The sequence below is a fragment of the Trachinotus anak genome, unplaced genomic scaffold (genome assembly GCF_046630095.1).
Source record: "Trachinotus anak isolate AG129_WGS33_773 ecotype Australia unplaced genomic scaffold, CSIRO_AGI_Tana_v1 ptg000004l, whole genome shotgun sequence".
Lineage (NCBI taxonomy): Eukaryota > Metazoa > Chordata > Actinopteri > Carangiformes > Carangidae > Trachinotus > Trachinotus anak.
Window position 1 is genome coordinate 13,916,898 of NW_027273855.1, and position 19,664 is coordinate 13,936,561.

Below are 19,664 nucleotides of genomic sequence, written 5' to 3' on the forward strand. Positions count from 1 at the left end.
TACACCAAAATGCAATCGAAGTAAAACCCTTTTGCAATCCGATTTGATTAGAAAAGTGCTTTTTTCCGTTATAGTAATTTATGTTGCAGGCTGGTCAAGTTGGTGCATTTGCATAATGGTCACACTGGGAGTCAGACTAGGCCACTTGTGGGACACTTGCACCTGATCACAGAGGCACTGTGGCTCTTTGCCAATCACACCTCTGCAGTTGATTCCTCCAATTAAAAATCACCTGTATTCGTCCCTGTATTTGTCAGGTTGTTCCACATCAGTTAGATGTCCCTGTACTCTGAGGTTTTATCTTGTGTCCCAAATTGTTGTTTAGATCGGAGGGGATTTTGTATGGGGGCCCACAGATTACCGTCGTTGATTAGTGGTTGGGTGTAATCCTTTCAGCCCCTCTCTCTCCAAAACACCCCTGGGATATGCCCGTCTCCCTGTGGACCGGCAGCATGGCAGATGGATCCTCCTCCCCCTCTTCTGCCCCCTCTAACAGCTCACCCAAAAACACTGTTGATGTCCTGGGACGGAGGTTGTAAAGTATCCTGAATATGAAACCACAGGCACCTTTGTTTAATGGCTCTCTCCCCACTTAGTGAGAATTGCCCTCAGGCCTGATTCCCATTCTGTAGCTACATTTCTGCCCGATTGGAATGTGTTCCAAATCCATTAGCCCAAAGGAAGAGAAATAAGCTGCAAACAATCTGCTCATATTGCCTGGATGAAATGCTGCTATAGATCTTATCAAATTTACTTTGAGACCTAAGAGACGCTCGGTTGTCCACGTTATAGTTTTATGGGCAGGACAATATGTTTTCCAAAAATGTAAGTGCTGGAGTCGAACAAGGGAACATATTCTTATACAATCAGATAAACAGATAACTGTCCACTTGTGTGTGGGGCATCATTTCACACACATGCCTTTTTTGAGTCTACAGTTATCATGTGCTGTGTGTTAATGGGCACAGATACATGTACAGTGAGTGGGCTGCAGGTGGCACAGTGGGAAAACGTGCAGTTGTAAACTTGCATGTATGCAGCACGTTCCACTGATTTTGACATAGAAAAAAACACTCTTACACTCATCTCATCAGTTTTCATCAAGCAATTTAACTGAGGTTAAAAGTCCATTATTCACAACTCTCAACTCAACACTGTGTGTGTATGTGTGTGTGTTAGACCACTGATTTTCCCCAGTGTGCAGCAGAGTCAGTAGGCCTGTCAGTCTCTCCCTCAGGAAAGTCTGCTGTGTAACCATATTCAGCCTCAGTGAGCAGCAAATAGAGAGAACTGAGCCATGGGACTTCTTAACAAACACACACACACACACAAAACATAGCAGTCAGATAAAGTGCATGCGCAGGAAATAGTTGCTGAAACTGATACAACTTTAAAATGTATACAAATAAATACAACTAGTTGACAATACCAAACTTTTTATTTTTGTTTGGAAACAACACAATTTCATCTCTCTAGCCTCGCCACCCTGTGCCACATCCCCCCCACCTCGTTGCATGCCAAACCCTTTCACAAATCCACGCTCTCCATCTTTTATGATCACTACAAGGGGCTCAGCTTTCAGAAGCAGACCAGGGAGCATGTGTGTAGAGCTTTAATTCCTATTGTATTCGTGCAGTCTTGGTGTGTGTGAGTGTGTCTGTGTTTTAGCAAAAGAGGGAGAGGGAGATAGAGATGAAGAAAAAAGACAGGAACAAGGACCCATCTGTCAGCACAGCGCTCAAATCCCTCCCATTCCACTCTGAGTCCCAGGGGACAAGAGCGAGAGACAACTCACTTGTGGCAGTGTTTTTTGTAAGGAAGGGGGTTGCCCCCATTACTAGCAACAGCAGCACCTAAATAGCTAATGTAAGACTGGTACTCTTTTGGACATATCAGCTCATGCCTAAAATGAACTTACATTTATTCTTAGCCATTCTACACCACAAGCACTAAAAACAAATTCATACTCTCAAAATCTTCCTTCCTGAATCTTTTCCTAAATACACTTCTTCTACATATCTTAGAAACAAGTGAAGTCAAAAGTGGACTGCACAGCTTTGTACAAAAATACATTTGGTGAAGGTTAAAATCACGCAAACTCATCAAAAGTTGGTTCAGCTCAGACGCGTTAACCATGACCTCTTCCAGAAGGTTGGCTATCTATGTTACTGCTTAAATGGGAGCAGGGCAATTCCCTTTCTGTTTGCCAGTCAGTCATTTGGGAAACCAATGGGGATTGTGGGAGACTGCGAGGCTCCAATTCCCCATGTAGGCTGCAGGTGTGGTGGAGGCCGCAAACGCTCATGGGACAGAGGGGTAGTGGTGTATGTGTGTTCAGGCCATAGGGGTGCATCTACCTGGGGAGCTGTGGACGCATCACATTAGTCTAGAGTTGTTGCTGTACACATGTAATGTCTGGTTCACATGGAGCAAAACGCACACACACACACACACACACACACACACACAAAGGACAGGGCTCCTGCCTCTCTGTCCACATGCCTTCATGGCCACTGACCAGCAGTGATTAGGACCGTTAGCGTGGATAAACGCTGTTTCAGCACGAGACATCATCTTGGGAGAGCGAGTCACGCGTGAGCATCCAAGCAACAGATGCCCCCCCTCCACACACCCACCCACCCCAACGCTTCCTATACCCAGCCATCTGTTAGGGTCTGTTCAATAAATCGTTGAATATTTGCCTGTTTTTATACACGATGTTGCCGATTCGCCACTTGACCACATCTTATTTCCCCGGACGTGGAAATGCGTGGCATCAGAAACACGGAGCCAACAGAAACCCGGAGATCCTCAGAGACATTGAGCCCACAGAAACACTCAGAGCCCACAGAAACACGGGGAACCTCAGAGACATTGAGCCCACAGAAACACTCAGAGCCCACAGAAACACGGGGAACCTCAGAGACATTGAGCCCACAGAAACACGCAGAGCCCACAGAAACACGGAGAGCCCACAGAAACACGCAGCGCCAACAGTGGAACCTCAGCCTCGTGCACAGCTGTGCGCAGTCGCGCGCACAATGGGATCAATGCAGGGGCACGTGCGACTCGCGAGACCCCGGCTGTCAGTGGCCACTCATGACAAAAGACCCCCGCGGCGCCGCGGCTCGCCACGCACGACCACTGGCGGGCGTTTATTATGCCGTGGTATTCGTAGTCAAAATTGGGAAAATACTCAATATTGAGATACGATTGGTTTACAAACAATGAGAGACATATAGTGGTGTGCAGGCTTTCCACGGGTTCTTCTGGGTTGAAAAGTCAAGTCTTATAGTCCCTGTCAGTGGTAATGGGCTGATTAACCTTTTCCATATAAAATAAAATAAAATAAAATAATATAAAATAATAAAACAAAACATACATTAACCTGATGTATTATTGACAGCATATTAACTAATAGACATACGTTTACACTTTTCACTACTATTTTCTTCGTGGCTTTAATAAAGTACCTGTCTCTTCATCATTGCACCAATCGTTTCAATAATCAGATAGTCCTTCGGGGCAGAATATGACGCTAAAATTGGCAGAAAACAATTGAATGACTCGGTGAACAACGCACACCTGCTCTCTGCACACCAAGCTGTCAAAATCACTTAAATGCGCACACACGAAAGAGCGTCTCTTTACGCAGCGGAGAGCAGGCCCACTCTGTGTTTAATTAAGTGGAAAATTTCTCATCCAACCGACTAATGAAGAGATCGACAATCGATAAAGATAGTTAACACACGACATGAAATCAAAACAGTGGATTTTTTTTTTTTTTTTTTTTTTTTGGTCTGTCCTACATTTCCAAGTGTGAAGATGTACAACTACAAATTAAGCAACACGCAGGACTTCATCTCTGCCAGATCCGGCCGCCGGATAAACCCAGACTGGTGCCGGCGTTACACTGAAATCTGAGACCCATCAGACCCCGTGAAATGAAGTCACCTATGAACAAACATATTGATGTGTTTATAATATCACTGGTTTCCGAAATATTGACAGATGGCGATGAAGACAGAACTTTCTGGACTCCAGTTTCTGCTCTAATAACTACTGAAGTGATGTTTTTTTTTTTTTTTTTACAGTGGGTTTATGGCATCACAGCAGATTCCTGTCAGGTCATATAATATCCTGTTTCACTGTTCACAAAACAACAACAAGACAGATGTAAAGAGGGGTTCTCAGCGTCATTTATGAAGGCCGTGTTTCAGGTGATGTGCGCGCATTTCCTGCCCTCACATCTTTTCTGGGGACAACCTCTGGCCACGAGACCGCCACGCGTGTTTGGATGAGTGGATGGTGGGTGGGTGGGGCGCCAGAAGGAGGGGCTTACCCGGCTAAAGCCAACAAAAATCAGCCGGGTCTTGTCATTTGGAGATGAAAGTTCCAAGTGCACTCATGGCTATTTGAGGGAGCGGAAGAGTTTAGGACACTGGCAGATCCGCGAAGAGGGAAACACAGCGACTCTGGATTTATCACTCAGTTTCTGGTCTTTTTTAAATTAGCCAGGTTTTTCCTGTTCCTATACACAGACTGAACGCTGAATCCAAACAGGTGAGTTTGCTAGCCTGATTTGTTCATTTTTGGGTCTAAATCCAACGTAAAGAAATATATAGCCTACAAAATCGATCTTTTTAATGATCCAGATTTGGGCAACTAAATTCAGCACATGCACCTATTAAAAAAATAATGACAAAAAGATTTATATAGGCTACTAGTTTATATTTAACTAAAATAATAGTCACATATTTACAGTATTCTTGTAATTACGTTTAATTATGTTCAATAGAACATATATAGTCCAAACAGACTTGTGCTCCTCAAGTTCTGAATTCATAAACTGCACTTGGCTAAACTGTCCCACTTTTACGCGTTAGTGCACAATAATTAATTGGGACATTTTTATTTTTTTTCCCTAAAACAATAACAAATTCCTTGTCCGAGGTCGTTTTACTTAAAAACACAATATACTTCTCTATGTAGGCTATATATGTATTTATTCTGCGAAATGTGTAAGTTTTATTATTATTAAAAACAAAAACAAAAACAAAAAACGGAGAAATCCACTCTGTGCTAACGTTATAAACATTATGTGAGTGGCTTGTCCACGTTGCCTATTTAATCTTGGAGCTTTATATGCTGAGTAAATCCCGTCGTGTCCCAGATTGACAGCGTCTCTAAAACGACAGCATAACAGCAGGGGACCATTCAGTCACCTTCTTCTAAAAACAGCCATCTACCCCTTAATATCAAAATATCACAGTATAATACATTTTTCAATAACTACAGGGTTTCTTCCAGTTTTTTTTTGGGTAGCCTTTGTTGTTGGACAGAGGCACCAGGTCTTGAGTGAGAGAAATGATCTGTCCACACTGTAGTGCTGAAATGTGAGCACTCACTCTGTATTCCCTGGCACATGAGTTGCCAGTCACAAATTGCCAGGCACTGCTTCTAGTTCCTAATCAATCCCAATACAACATTTTATCATTACATGTACATTTTAAGGAGTAGTGCAATGTGATCGATTGAACATTGTTTTGTGCTGTTTCTCTTTAGATCGAAATGATGACCAAACCATTTGGCAAGAGCGGGGATGTGAGTGAGCTGGTGAGCTCCCTCGGCTGGCTAGAGGAGGATGGTAGCTCACAGGATGGAGAGGAAAGCCCAGAGATGACGCGGCGCCATGGCCTGACTATAGGGGGCCGAATGCACTCCTGCACAGAAATGGGCAGTGAAGATTTGGAGGAGGAAGAGGAAGAGGATGATGAAGAGGAGATTGGACCAAATGGAGAAAAGGCTCCCAAAAGGAGAGGCCCTAAGAAGAAGAAGATGACCAAAGCTAGACAGGAGAGGTTTCGTGCCCGGCGGGTCAAAGCCAACGCCAGAGAACGTTCTCGTATGCACGGGTTGAACGATGCCCTGGAAAATCTGCGCAGAGTTATGCCCTGCTACTCCAAGACACAGAAACTGTCAAAAATTGAGACTCTACGGCTGGCCCGCAACTACATCTGGGCCTTGTCAGAGGTGCTTGAGAGTGGCCAGTCCCCAGAGAGCCACGGCTTTATGGAGATGCTGTGTAAAGGTTTGTCTCAACCCACCAGTAACCTTGTGGCTGGCTGCCTGCAGCTGGGACCCAGTCCGATGATGCTCAACAAGCTGGAGGACAAGTGTGGAGGCCCCGGAGTGGGTGGTGTGGGGGGTCAGGCTGGCCATCCCCTCAGCTACCCATCCCCAGGCCTTCCCAGCCCCCCCTATGGCTCCCTGGAGGCATCCCACCTCCTCCACATGAAGGGATTCAAGGGGCCCGTATATGACAACCCCTCCCCTAACGATTGCAGCAGTGGCACCCCACCATACGATGGGCCCCTCACCCCTCCCCTCAGCATCAGTGGCAACTTTGCCCTGAAGCAGGAGCCTTCTCCCCATGAGTCAGAGAGGAACTACACACCCCACCCTGGCCACCATGCCCACTATCTCTCATCGCACCATTACCCCACTTCCACGACCGGTGGCCTACCAGGTGGGCCTCAGGGCCACCCACTCTTTCAGGCTTCACGTTATGAGCTGCCCCTGGATGTGGCCTTTGACTCCTTCACTCCCTCTCACTTGGTCACCTCTCAGATGGGTACCATCTGAAATGTGACCATGAAGAATTGAGAGGACCCGTGTTTGACTGCTATGAAACTAGCCAGAGGAGAAGTACTGCTCCAGAATAAACTGCTGTAAAAACAATGGCCAAGGTAATGACTGTATAGAAAAAATGGTTTGAATTTATGTTATCTAGTACTCTGGGAGAGCACTGAATGCTCAGAGAGAGAGAGAGAGAGAGAGAGAGACAGAGAGAGAGAGAGAGAGACTCACCTCAACTCAATCTACCTGATACAAACACGCACCCATAACTTTTAATATTTTATTTATTATTTTTTGTTATGATTATATGTTGATATTTGCATTATTATTATTTCTAAATAAGTTTCCCCCTCCATTGTTACAGAGTGGAACTAAAGATTAGTTTACCAAATCAGATATCCACCCTGAAGTATCACAAAGATATTTCAAATGTAGGGTTTGAAAAAAAAAAACAAAACATGAAAACTTTCTTAGAAGTTCTGCATGTCTACATATCAAAAAAAAAGATCAAATTGTCATCCAACCTAAAAATTGTGCACTGAGGCCTACAGCCAATGTCCCTCTCACCATAAGAAAAGCAATGCATTTATTTATGTCTGTATTTAATATTTATTTTGATATGGTCTTGTCCTTTTTATATTTTTCTCAGCACAGTTTTTGTTTCTGTCTTCTTGGTTTGTCGTCAGTCACTGGCAGCTGTACTGTATTTAAATTATTTATTTGAGGTCTTTCAGGAACTTGTTCTTTTAGTGTCACATTTTTTTGTCATAATGTACTGTTGTAAATATTTTGTTGTTTCGCACTTAATTGAATAAATATTCTTATATTATATGCTATTTCCATAACAATTGTTTTCCATGTGTTTTCTTCTGTTTTGCTGTTATCCTGTACTTAAATAGAAAGTTTATACCTCCGAGTTTAGCTGAGTGTACTTATATGAAGCTCCAATACATCAATTAATGTAGACCGAACTTAAAGATTAATGATATAATGAGGTTTCCAAAAGAAAAAAAAAAGAGCTATGACAATACACTTTGCATTTGCACTTGCCTTGTGGTAAAATACAGAGGTTAAGATGGAGGTGTTCCTGCTTTTCCACAAACCCCACGTGGTGACACTGCAAATTAACAGAGCCATTTTGATTTATTCTATTTAATCTTACAGTAAAATTCAAATTAAGTTCATTGAATTCCAATGTTTGAAAGTATTTTAAAACAGGCGAATCAACGGAAGCTCATATCACACTCTAGTACTTTGATACGAAGTAGTATTTTGATATGAAGTCATGTCTTTACATGAAAAAAAATTAAATTCTTGTGGCTCTGTTTCATTTCACAATTGAAAACACGGACACGCTGACATCAAAGCCAATGAAAATGTACAAGACTAAGTTGCTGGAATAAAGGAGCACTTTGTGGCCAAGTGATGTACGTAGATCTGTTGCAGGATGTGTGAGTTGTGTGCACGAGCAAGTCATTCAGAGGCTTGCTCCGGGGTTTCTGTCAGGTCAGGCAGGAGGCTGTTGTGGGCCATGGGAAAACAGCTCTGGGGAACAGGTGAATGTGTCACAGAGGCTTTTAGACTAGAGTCCCTATCGTTTGCTTTCTCTCCCACATGCCCCATTTTCCCATCTAGCTCATGCCAAAACACTGTAGGGCAAGAACTCATTTTCAAAGAATTCATCTACATTAACTCAAAGAGACAAAAGCACCAGATTTCTACTCAGAGACACAGCATATGAATATGGATATGGTTATATATTAATAGATCAGATCTTTTTCTAAAATATATATTTAAAAAATAACGTAACCTCAAAATACAGTACACAATGAAGCATTTTTAAGTTAAAATTTCAGCTTGGAGGCAATAAAATTTAAAGTATTATGATATCATCTTTTTTTTTTTTTAAATTAGCTCCAACTGGCAAGGTCCCTATAATGCATTTATATCACCCAGCTAATGACAAAAGTCTCAGTTTTGACTTTAATGATCGTGTTGAAGGACATGATGGCACTTGAAATCAACAAAGAATGTAATGGCAGAGTGCAAAGAAGGAGTGGTGAGAGCAAGCACCAGTGTGTACAAGTGTGTTTATCATTGTGGTCCTTTAGGCAATTGTAAGGAGGGGAAGGTGCCTGGGAGGCCGCTGTCCAACAGGACATTCCCCCTCTTCAGCTACCTCTCCAAAGGTTTGCCTTTTCCAGTCCTGGCAACAGTGGGGAAAGGCTGGAGGAGAAAAAGGGAACGATTGTTTTACTGGGCGCCATTGGTCCATTGTGAGCGCAGCCTGTTCTTTCTCTTGACCTGTGACCTGTATTGTTGTGAGGTTTCTCATTCGGGGAGGGCAGACAGCTGGGGGAACTGCAGGGGGGCTGATGGACAGCTGGGCCAATTTGCGGAGCGAGAGAGAGAGAGAGAGAGAGAGAGAGAAGAGGGTGAGAGCATGAGAGAGGGATGAGAAAGAGGGAGAGGGAAATCAGTGTGCTGGGGGAAAAAGAAGAAGAGGAAAGAGAAGGAAAGGGCAGAAGAGGTGACTGGGGTCCTTGCTCCTCATTCACAAGTTTGTCCTCTCTGCTCTCGTGTGTCAGCCTTGGCACAAGAGTGACACATAGCTTTACACACAGGCAGACATTTGGCCTGTGAGAAAGTACTGGCAGAGTTAGCTGGCGCACACCCTCTTTGTGTCTTTGCTGTTTTGTTACGGCAGAAACGGTGGGGGGCAGGGTATGTGGATTATCCTCCTGAGTCCAAATACATGAGTGGGTGGATATAGAAATAATCCACGTAAATTAACTTTGGATACAACATTACAAAACACAGAGATGCAGGACAGTCTCCGGAGATTGGGGAATGGTAATGGACAAATTGTTTGATAGTTACACGGAACAGTTTAGAAAGATAAAAGATGCAAGCTTTTCTGCATCTTATGAGCTCTTAGGTTTAGTATTTTGTATTCAATTGATATATTATTGGTGCATGCAAGAAAACTTGTCATGTTTAAATGATATTAAAAAAAGATCTCACTGAGTAAATCACTTCAGAGGGTGCTGCAAAAAAAAAACAAAAAAAAATCCTGACCTTACAGTACTTTTTAGGCAGTAAACACAGATTGAGCGTATCAAGTGGCCCTCATCTATGGTCAGGGCATGAGGGTCTCTTAAATAGAGGGGAACACATGCTCTGAAATGCCATCTTGACCGAAGCAGCAGCCAGCAGAGTGCAACCTGTAGCTCAGTCCCCTGAGAGAGTGAGGTCATGTCAGATATCAGCCCACAGAGAATTAATGTAGCTGCGCTCCAACTCTTCATTCCTAAACTTTTGTGGTCTTCGTGGTTTTTAATCTAATATACATTATAGACATCAACAATATGAGCCCATACTAAAACATAAAATGTTACTTCTGATGCGAACTCACTTCAGTGGAAGCTGACATCACAGAAAACTGAAAAAAAAAAAATTGAGCCAACAGAATTTTTAAGAACTATGTGAAGCTAACTCTCTCTTTCACCCTCTCTCTCTCTCTTATGCTTATATTTCAGTTTAGTGCAGCCCACCTAATCCACTGGCCAAACAAGAGTGGCTCCCACTAAAATGAAAAGGTCCTGATCCATAGGAGCTAGATGCAGGGATAAAGCATTGTGATTAAGATTGTATTAATGGGGCCATAGGAGGCTGGAAGGCTTTAATCAGTGTCTGTGTCGGTAATCCCCCTGCCTTTAAGCTGGGGCGATCACAGTGACCCCCCCCCCCCCCCCTTAGGGCCACAGTACGCATGCACACACGTGTACGCACACACACCCACACTTCTCTGTAGGGAGCATAGGGATATGAGTGCCCAGGTTGAGAGGTGGAGCACCCTGAAACAGAGACGCCCTGGACTTAGAGGAGCAGCTGGTAGAAGAAAGACCAAGATGGATGGAGAAAGAGATGTGGACCGAGACCGATGAGAACAATGAAGGATGGCAAGGCTGGCATTATGAGAAGATGGCGGGACTGGAGGAGCGCAGAGAATTACAATGATGAGGATTTGGTGGGTCATGGTCAATATGGTGAGAGCACTTAGATATAAATAAATAAAACGTTGCTTTTTATTGCACCTGCATCAGTCTATTATCATGACACATGAGACCAAACTCATAATCATTTATAAAACTGGACTCTTGTAAGACAAGAACAAAATTAATTTCAAGCTTTAAGTAATAAATATTCAAGGATGGTTCTCAATACATCTTGATAAAAACACCACTGCCCAGCCCCCTGTGAAGATTAAGCAAAATTATATTAGTATTGTAAGAGAAATAAAATAATATAAAATAACAGCTCGTTCGGCTACGGGAGGGGAGGACGGAGGGCAGCCCACAGACTCTTTACCTATGGGAGTGGGTGTAAAAGGTGACATTGTGTGCATGAGGATAAGGGGTGGGCCTTCTCCTCCCAGAGTTCTCTGAGAGTATTAGGGTGGAGGAGTTAAAGAGCTTCTAATGGGATCTGGATGCTGTCGTGTTTACTCTGGCCCCCCGACTCTGCACGCCCACTGCATTGTGGAAGTTGCTGGGCTTTGGGACACCACTATAGGCTGAGTGTAGGGACAGATGGAGGTCCCTTTGGAAAAGGGCACAAAAAAAAAAAAAAAAAAAGCCAAGGTAGGAGGGCTGTGGTGTCTGAGAGAGAGCAAGCAGCCAGCATGCCCCACTGCCAGAGACGTGGGAGAACATTAAAGGTGGAGGAGGGAGAAGAAAAACTGAAAAGGGATTTTAGTTTCCTACTAATTATAATGCAAGGAAGAGTGTCACTTTGCTCTCTTAATCTGTTTGTAAATTCAGAATGATCAAGACACATTCACGTGGCTTTGGTTCAGGATCACTGTGCAGTCTCCATCTTCTGGCCTGTGTTCATGCCAGCCTTTATAATAATTTATTCTGCTTTGTGCAGTACTCTTTAGAGTGGAATAAGCTAACACAGCTAAAAAAAGAAGAGAAGATGTTTAAAGCCTGAGCACAGTGATAATATGCTGTTCATTTACCCTTTGTTTATCAGAGGTTAAACCAGGTCAGACAAGAGGGTAAATACTGATGTTATTCAATGCAGTGTATGGAGCATCAGCGAGATGCTGATGAGGAGAGAGGAGAAGCATTGGAGGAGGGTAGAGGGAGGTACCAGTCACAGGAGCAACAGATGGGGCCTGATGGAAAGCTCAGGTTGTAAACTTTCTGTTAGTAACATCTGTCTGTTTGTCCATCTGCTACACTCACTGTTCAGTTTGTTTAGCAGAGGCTCATTAATTAGAAAACTGCAGTAGAGGCCACTGGTGCAAACCCTTTGTCACAGTATATTAATTAGATCAGGAACGAATTAAATCTATGCGCCGTGGTGAAATGCAGATTCCTATTAGCTTAATAAATCGTTCTAAATACATTTTAATAGGGTTATGCTTATATAATCGGAAAAGACACTGGCTTGGTGGGGGAAACATAAGGAAAGGCCCCACCACAGCTTCGCACCATTCCCACAGATAAATGCATTTATCACATCTGTGCTACTCAGGGATAGAAGTCACACAATGCCACTGTCTTTGTTCATTTCCTCTGGAGCCCACATACGTAAGTGGATTGACATGGTATGTGGGTATCAGCCCCGATTAGAGTTACATTAGCAATTACTGTAAACAGGCTCCATATGATCTGTGCATTTACGCAAATATCACCCCACTTTCCTAACTAAATGTGAAAACCAGCCATCTCATCAATAAACTGGACTGGAAAATTCTGTTAATTTAGTTGATGTTCTACAAAAACAGACACAAAATCACTACATGCATGTCAAGGAAATACTTTTGGCCTTTACAGAAAAAAAATGAGCATTTAAGAGCATGGTAAAAGAAAAGTCTGGAAAAAATGAAGCACAACGGTTTCATCGGAAATGTTACATCACCTATGGGTATTTTACTTTTTTTTTGGCTAAAAATATTCTCTCTTCAATTTGGTCTACAGCGAGCGGATAAAAAAGAATTAAGCAGCTGATCTGGGCTCAGTGGCCAGAGTGTTACATTAGACATTAATCCAGAACAGTGGAAGGTTGGAGACGGGATAGCATCTTTTAATCCTGCACTCCACCCAACCAACCATCGCATCAGACACCAGGAGAGAGACACACAAACTGAGCCCGGCATCCTGTTTGTGTTACATAAACGACATGTATATCTCAAGACTTTACAAAAACTTATAATTTTAATGTTAAACCTTTTGTTGTTCTGGAAAAGCTCAATAGCAGTGAAGCATCCCAGTGTGACAGAGCTGTAGGAGTGTTTACTACATGAGCACCTTTTCCACACTTTCCATTGTCAGCTGCAGCATCCTTCAGCATTTCCCGAGCCCTCTTCTCACAGGGCAAGGCAAGTGTCCTGGGAGCCCTCTCTGTCCTCCTATATGTAACAGATGTTACTGGGGCAACAGTTGGTATTGAAAGGGAGGGGCTTCAGGCCATCTGTCCAGGGTCAAGGTTTGAAAAGGGGTGGTAGAGATGGTGGCACGTTCAGGAAAATGGTAAGTATTTGGTTCTAAAGAGGGAATATAACACACATTGTAATCCTGCTGAATGTGCGCTTTCATTTCAGATTGCCTTTGTGAAGGCTGAGAGTGAGATTGGGAACTCCGTAAAGTGTGTCCGTGACATGGGGAAACTGTAGCTTTAGTGAAAAAGCACCATCTTGTGGTGAAAGATAATACTACAACCAAATTGTAACATTCCTCAAAACTTTATTATTTTAAACTGCCATTGCATCTAACTGGTGAGTCAAGTATGCATGCTCTTGTGACACTCTGAAGATTCATGTAGCAATAAATTTAAAGTTCCAGTCATATGGAGTCCAACTGAGATCTAAGGCTCTCAAGCATGTGATCTATGTCATCCCGCAGATATGCCATCTTCTTGTGACAAACCTTTCTCTAAAGGAATAAAAAGCACAACATGGAACAAATACTGTACAAGTACGATGCACAAAGACAGTATGGACACTTACGAGGTAGACCTTTAGCCTCTCCTTTTCCATGTGATGGAATTCAGCCACAGTTAGCTCGGTGAAGTCCTTCTTCATGGTTAAGAATCCACAGTTAGGGGAGCGTTTCACGTGTTCAGTCCTGGGCAGAGAATTATATAGAAGAGAATTATAGGAGAAATAATCTAAGACAACAACTGAATGTGGCACATAAATCAAATAAGTCTACAATCTTCTGCATTCAACTAGATTCTAATTTAGCATTACACTGATATAGATTTTTAAAAAAAACAAAACAAAAAAAAAAAAAAAACAGCTGCAATCGAAGTGGGAATTTTAACAGTAATTAACTTTATGTGGCAGCCATATTTCCTTTTTGTTGTCTTTTCATTCATTGGTGACGCACATCATAATCAACATTTCCCCTATGATGGCTGCAGGTAACACTCAGGTCTGTGTTATACAGATGAAAGGAATTTCAGATCTGAAGCGACTGTACTGCTTTACACTACTGGCATAATATTCTTCAGTGACTCAAAGCTTATATGAAAGTAGATACAGTAAAAGAGGTAAGGGCCTGCATAAGTTAACATTCTTTTCTTACCAGGGATCATCATCCGGCTCCCAACCCTCAAGCTCAATCAGACAGAAGAAACAGCAGGCAACATCAGGCTCGTTCTCACTGGGGCAATGGACAAACCCAGCCCTGGCCATCTGGAAAGACAAAAACAGCACTAGAAGCCTTGGTGTCAGACACATTTTTCTTACACTCCGCTATAAAATAAAATCCAAGCACTACATTAAGGAACGTTGTTCACTGATAACTAAATAACAAAAGATGACAAGTGCAATAAGAGAACAAAAGGCCATAGCTGAAGGAAGAGGAGTGTCAGTGAGAATTAACCCAGAGGACGATCTCCTTTTGGCTCTCAGGGGGGTTATGAGCTGGTAGCATGGCATATAGTGTTGCTCATCAAGTGAGGTGTCGGCAGCTCATCCATCATGATGAGACAAGGGTGGGCTAACGGCAGGGTCTGTGCACTGGATATCTGATGCAATGAAACTGAATCTGGCACCTGCTTAACCGTAAATCACAACTTGCCACAGCCTTGGATAAAAAGCGGTGGTATAAACAAGGTTGGGGAATGTGATCAATAATTATTCTCATAAGCAACAGTTATGTACTGTGTAGGCTAATGTAAATTAGGTTGTATTCTGAAGTGCATAAAGCTGACACATCCTGTCTGAAATTAGAGGAAACATCTAACATTTGAGCCCAGTAAGACTTCCCGCAGGCCTGGTCTTTATTGCTTTCCCTGCCGACAAATTCTCCTGTTGATTAAATACAGTGTCCTCCTTACCTTCTCAGGTGTGCAGTTACATTCCTCTCTAAATGGCCAGTCAACGAAGCTTTGTTCACGTAAATCATGGCTATACATTTTGTCATAAAAGTAAAACCTGGTTTTCAATACATCTATGCTGGCCATATCTCCAGGAAAAACAGGCTCAATCCAACGTATATCTGATTCACGCTGTCAGTACTGATGTGGATATATACCGACCTCCAGCCCAGACTGCCCTGCACACTTCCACAGGTGTTTTCAGTTCTGGCTGATCAAACTCTGCCCACATTCAAGATGGGCGGGGCTGAGATTGGAACGTGAGGTCACAATCGACAAGTGGTCTCCTCAGGAAATGTACAGCAAGGCTGAGCTGTAGCCATATTTTTGTGATCAAACATTTTATTTCATTCATTTCATTCGTCTCGGTCATTTCTCAATTACTTAAGTGTTTGGTAAAATATATATGCATGATAGCTTCAAGTCAGTCTGTTATAAAGCCACATAATGTTTTTAATCTAACAAAGCACAAGGCACGTGTGTTTGTTCTAGCTATTGCAGTAACTACACCAGCATGTATGTGTTTAAAATATAACAACAAAGTGCATTTGAGTACAAACAAATCTACCAATTATACCAGTCTTTCCTTCTAAAGGCTCTTCATCTTTGACATTTCCTCGTAACACAAGTCGAGATCTTGCAAACCTTCAGGTACTTAGTGGGGTAAAAATGTAAGGCCATCATTCTACTTGGGACAACTTGGCGAGTGTGAGATAAATATGCCCACTTGCCAAGATGCCAGTGTGCCTTCTTCACCACGTGCGCACTTCGATTCCCATGCAGGATCTGTGCTGAATGTTATCTCTCGTTGTTTTCTCTCTTCACTGTAGATTAATTGTGCAATAAAAGGTGAAAAATCTGAAGTTGTTCTGTCTGATGCTTTCTTTAATTTAAAGGACACTGCAGCCACCCCTAAAACTGATGTTTCATTTAATGCCCTCTGACCTCTGTATAGCCTTTACCTTGTTTTATAGTTTGCTCTACTACTGTAACACATGTACATTTAACACTGGAAAAATTGCACTGCCCACCAATACACTGGGTCAGTATACAGTATTTTAATACTTATATTGCATTTATTTATAATTAAAAAAAAAAACCTTTCTACCTTGTCCTAATTTTTATTTTTCTTATTTAAATATTTATTCTTCTTAGTACCAAATTCCTTCCTCAGTATTTCCTGACTGAGCGGCAGTCATGGACAGTAACAAAAAAAAAGGACACTTTTTACTTGAAAGACTCTCAAAAATAATGGTGTAACTTGTCTAACTCAGTCTGCTGAAGCCTGGTATTTGCTTGAGTTAAACTTCTGAAAATATTTTTGCAAAGAACTAGGACTGTGGATTTGAAATTCATGGCCTGTATGGGCAAGAGAAACAATTACAGCAACCAGAAGTTCTCAATGTACATATGGACATGTCAGTATTATTGTAGGAGAGACTTTAAAAATGTGAACCTGTCCTTTAAGGCACTGTAATCCACAGCTGATCTCCTGACTTTTCCATCTGAAGCTTTTAAGCCTCTTGAACTCTAAATATACATTGTTTTATTTAAAAAGTGAAATAAGATCTATCTATCTAAAATTACCGTGACATTACTGTATCTGTCATGTGTAATCTTGTAACACTGAACAAAATGAGGGAACTTGACTCCCCCTGTTGGCAATTGAGAGAAACTGAGGGATGCTGTTTGGTGAAAGATATTTCTATCACCTCTCCTGTCCTGTCTCATCATACAATGGACTATCACAAAAGCTTGAGTTTTATTCTGTGATGATATCTTAATTTATTTAACCCTGTTCATTCCTATTAAAAAAATGTGCCATTTCACATGTTTTTCACTCAGTCACAGATTTATATAAGTACACAAATATGCGACTACAAAGCCACAAAAATGATCAGATGTTCTTATTGAAACACACCGGTGGAGAAAGATTTAAGTAAACCAGTTGGTTAATTGGTTAATGGTTTAAGGTGTAGACTTCACTGCTGTGTTTATTACTGTGACAGACAGGGTCCTGGTCTGCAGTGTGCCCCTGTAACACTACCCTCAGGCCCTCTGGTGCTAAAATGTGCTTACAACTGTAAACTTGCTGTCTTTTTTCCCTTCTAACCTTATCTTCCTGCTGAGTCTCTGTGGGAGAGCTGACACACAGTGTGCCTGCTTTTAAGGCAGAAAATCTATGATTTTTAGCTGGCCCCTGTGCCACCCTGTGAGAGGTGATGCTGGAGGCCCTGTAGGGCTGTATAGGCCTGCAGTGAACTGGACATCCACTGCACATCTGATGACATGTTACAGTGGCTCCAAGTGGGCCTGTGTAGTGGGTGGCTGCTTACTGCAGACAAGGCAGAATAACATCTATGTCTGAATTTCTACATGTGTGTGTTACTGTTGTCACTCAGCATGTTTTCATATATTCAAAATTGGCGCTGTTTTTCTTAACTTTCACTGTCTCCCTCAACATTGCTGCACCATAGGTGTGAGGTTCACCTGTTTGCTCGACTTCACTCTCAGGTTTTATGCAGTGAAAACCTTTATGTAGCTTATTATTTACCGAGGTCTGAGAATTTGCTTTGTTACACTACCTCTCCTAATGGACCTTCCTTTATAGGACAGCTCAAACCTGTTAGAGAATTTGTGCCATGTGCTGCTCCACAAATCATCTCTTCATAGATTGATGTTTCTCTTTTCTCCATTACTGTACCTCACTTTCACTCCTCGTGCCTCCATTGACATTTGACTCCCTTTCCTCCCCTCCTAGCCTGACTGCTGCAGCCTTCAACTCGCTGCTCTCTCCTTCCTCTGACACAACTGTCCTCACTTATTAAGGTTTGCCACGATTAGCTGCTGGAATCTCCTGCCCCAGCTTTGTTTTCACACAGGGCTGAGAGTGTTAAAGAGGGAGGGAGGAGATAGGAGGTAGAGAGGTGGAGGGGAGGTGACAGGAGCAATGTGTTTGTGGTCTGTATTTCCACATGTCCTTTGCATTGCTTTTGTGGGTGTAAGATTATGTTGTTCGGATGCGCAGCTCTTGGGATCTTTTTGACTTATTGAGAACAGTTGAGGGTCATTTGGGTCATTTTCTTGCACCTGGCCAGTTTGATGCTGGGAGGTAGTTCATAGAGGAAATTGTTATTTGTCAGTGTGCCTGTATTGGGTTGGAGACTGGACTCAATGTGGAGCACAGGTAAGTCAAACCTATTATCGTCTCCTGCTACTGTATCTGCTTTTTGATGGTGCAGCACAAGCATAACTTTATTCCTATGACTGATGAGACAATTAAGACAAATACGTGGATGCACATATAAGTGATTGCGCTTTACTCTTGGCTGAAATATATACTTGTGCCTGTGGAGCTGACAACTGTCCCGACAGTTCCACCTGTCTTCTACTGCCCTCACACCCAGATTGAACACGCACATTTGGGCAAAACTGATCTTGTCTTGTGTGTGTGTGTGTGTGTGTGTGTGTGCTTGCATGCAGCACATGTGTATGCAGGGTTAAGGAATAGTGGTTTGTCTGACTTGTTCATGTTAGTGTGTACACCATTTGTAGTCGTTTGTTAGGATAAAATGAGATAAGAAATGAGATGCTGCATGATGTGATGTGATTGACCCTTGATTTTTTGTCACTCCCAGCTGAGGAATGTCTGAGCTTTCAAAATAGACCATAATTTATGGGGAAGACAATTACTTCAAAATGCTATGTTGAAAAATAAACAGCATTACATAATAGCAACTAGGATTGTGTCAGCCTAAAGTATTTAGTCTAGTAAGAGCAGCATGACAAAAAATATTGTAGCAAAGTTTAAACATGTATGAACTGCAAGCAGTTATAGAGCAAATGTGTGATGTGAATGTGATGTGGTTGGAAAGAAAGACGTCTTGTCCTCCAGTGCTGGTGTAAAAATGTCAGGGAAGTGTGAGATTGTGACAGTCAACATCAACATTCTCCATTTCTGTAGGCAGGCGTGGATTCACTGGACTGACACACCCAGCTGTGTACACACATCCGTGAATCCTCATAAAATCCACATACTGTATTTATTTATTTCTCTGTTCTCTATTCTATTCTCTCTCTCTCTCTCTCTCTCTCTCTCTCTCTCTCTCTCTCTCTCTCTCTCTCTCTTTAACAGTTTATTCTTTTTAACAGTTTATTAAAAAATAATTTCTTGTCATTATTTATGACAAGCAGTTATATATTCTTTTTGCTAGCCCTCTCTGAAGAAACAGTTTGAGTGAGCTCTTCCTCTGAATGGGAAGGAAAATAATGGATTTTTGTGGAGCAAATTTCTCTTGCTTCAATCCTGTATCTGGGGCGTTTTGACTATTTCTGTTTCACACTGCCCACAGCATTGCTTCTAACAATTGTTTATAAGTAACAAAAATCCCACTTTATTTGAAACAATCAAAACACAGCATGGCTATCCTGACTTTTCAAAGTCTTTGCTGTGGAAAAAATGAATGCACAGGAAACATACTGTACAGCTGGCCACATTTCCTGCACATATCCACACCTGATCAATAGTCTAAATTTGGTGAGATGAGTATCCCTCACAGCAGCAAACTGATATGCTTAACTGTCAGACTTGCAGGCTCAGGCCAGTTCAAGGGGAATGCAGAGGTCTTTTT

General features: G+C 42.3%; 2 protein-coding genes across 4 annotated transcripts; one reads left to right on the plus strand and one right to left on the minus strand.

The window, feature by feature from the left end:
* The first annotated feature begins 4,383 nt into the window (after nucleotides 1–4,383).
* On the plus strand, nucleotides 4,384–7,481 carry neurod4 (neuronal differentiation 4). Its single transcript, XM_071476183.1, has 2 exons — nucleotides 4,384–4,563; nucleotides 5,566–7,481. Exon 2 carries the CDS (start codon nucleotides 5,572–5,574, stop codon nucleotides 6,643–6,645), a length of 1,074 nt encoding a protein of 357 aa, XP_071332284.1. The 5' UTR covers nucleotides 4,384–4,563; nucleotides 5,566–5,571; the 3' UTR covers nucleotides 6,646–7,481.
* A 5,365-nt stretch (nucleotides 7,482–12,846) lies between these two features.
* On the minus strand, nucleotides 12,847–15,189 carry birc5b (baculoviral IAP repeat containing 5b). 3 transcript variants are annotated; one of them, XM_071476186.1, is made up of 4 exons: nucleotides 14,995–15,189; nucleotides 14,238–14,347; nucleotides 13,658–13,775; nucleotides 12,847–13,122 (listed from the first exon to the last, which is right to left on the minus strand). In XM_071476186.1, the coding sequence occupies exons 1-4, from the start codon at nucleotides 15,118–15,120 to the stop codon at nucleotides 13,114–13,116; spliced, it is 363 nt and encodes a 120-aa protein (XP_071332287.1). In that variant the 5' UTR covers nucleotides 15,121–15,189; the 3' UTR covers nucleotides 12,847–13,113. The 3 variants fall into 3 exon arrangements, with proteins under 3 accessions (XP_071332287.1, XP_071332286.1, XP_071332285.1); XM_071476185.1 differs by having other exon boundaries at nucleotides 12,847–13,195; XM_071476184.1 differs by lacking the exon at nucleotides 12,847–13,122 and adding an exon at nucleotides 13,375–13,583.
* Nucleotides 15,190–19,664: the final 4,475 nt, after the last annotated feature.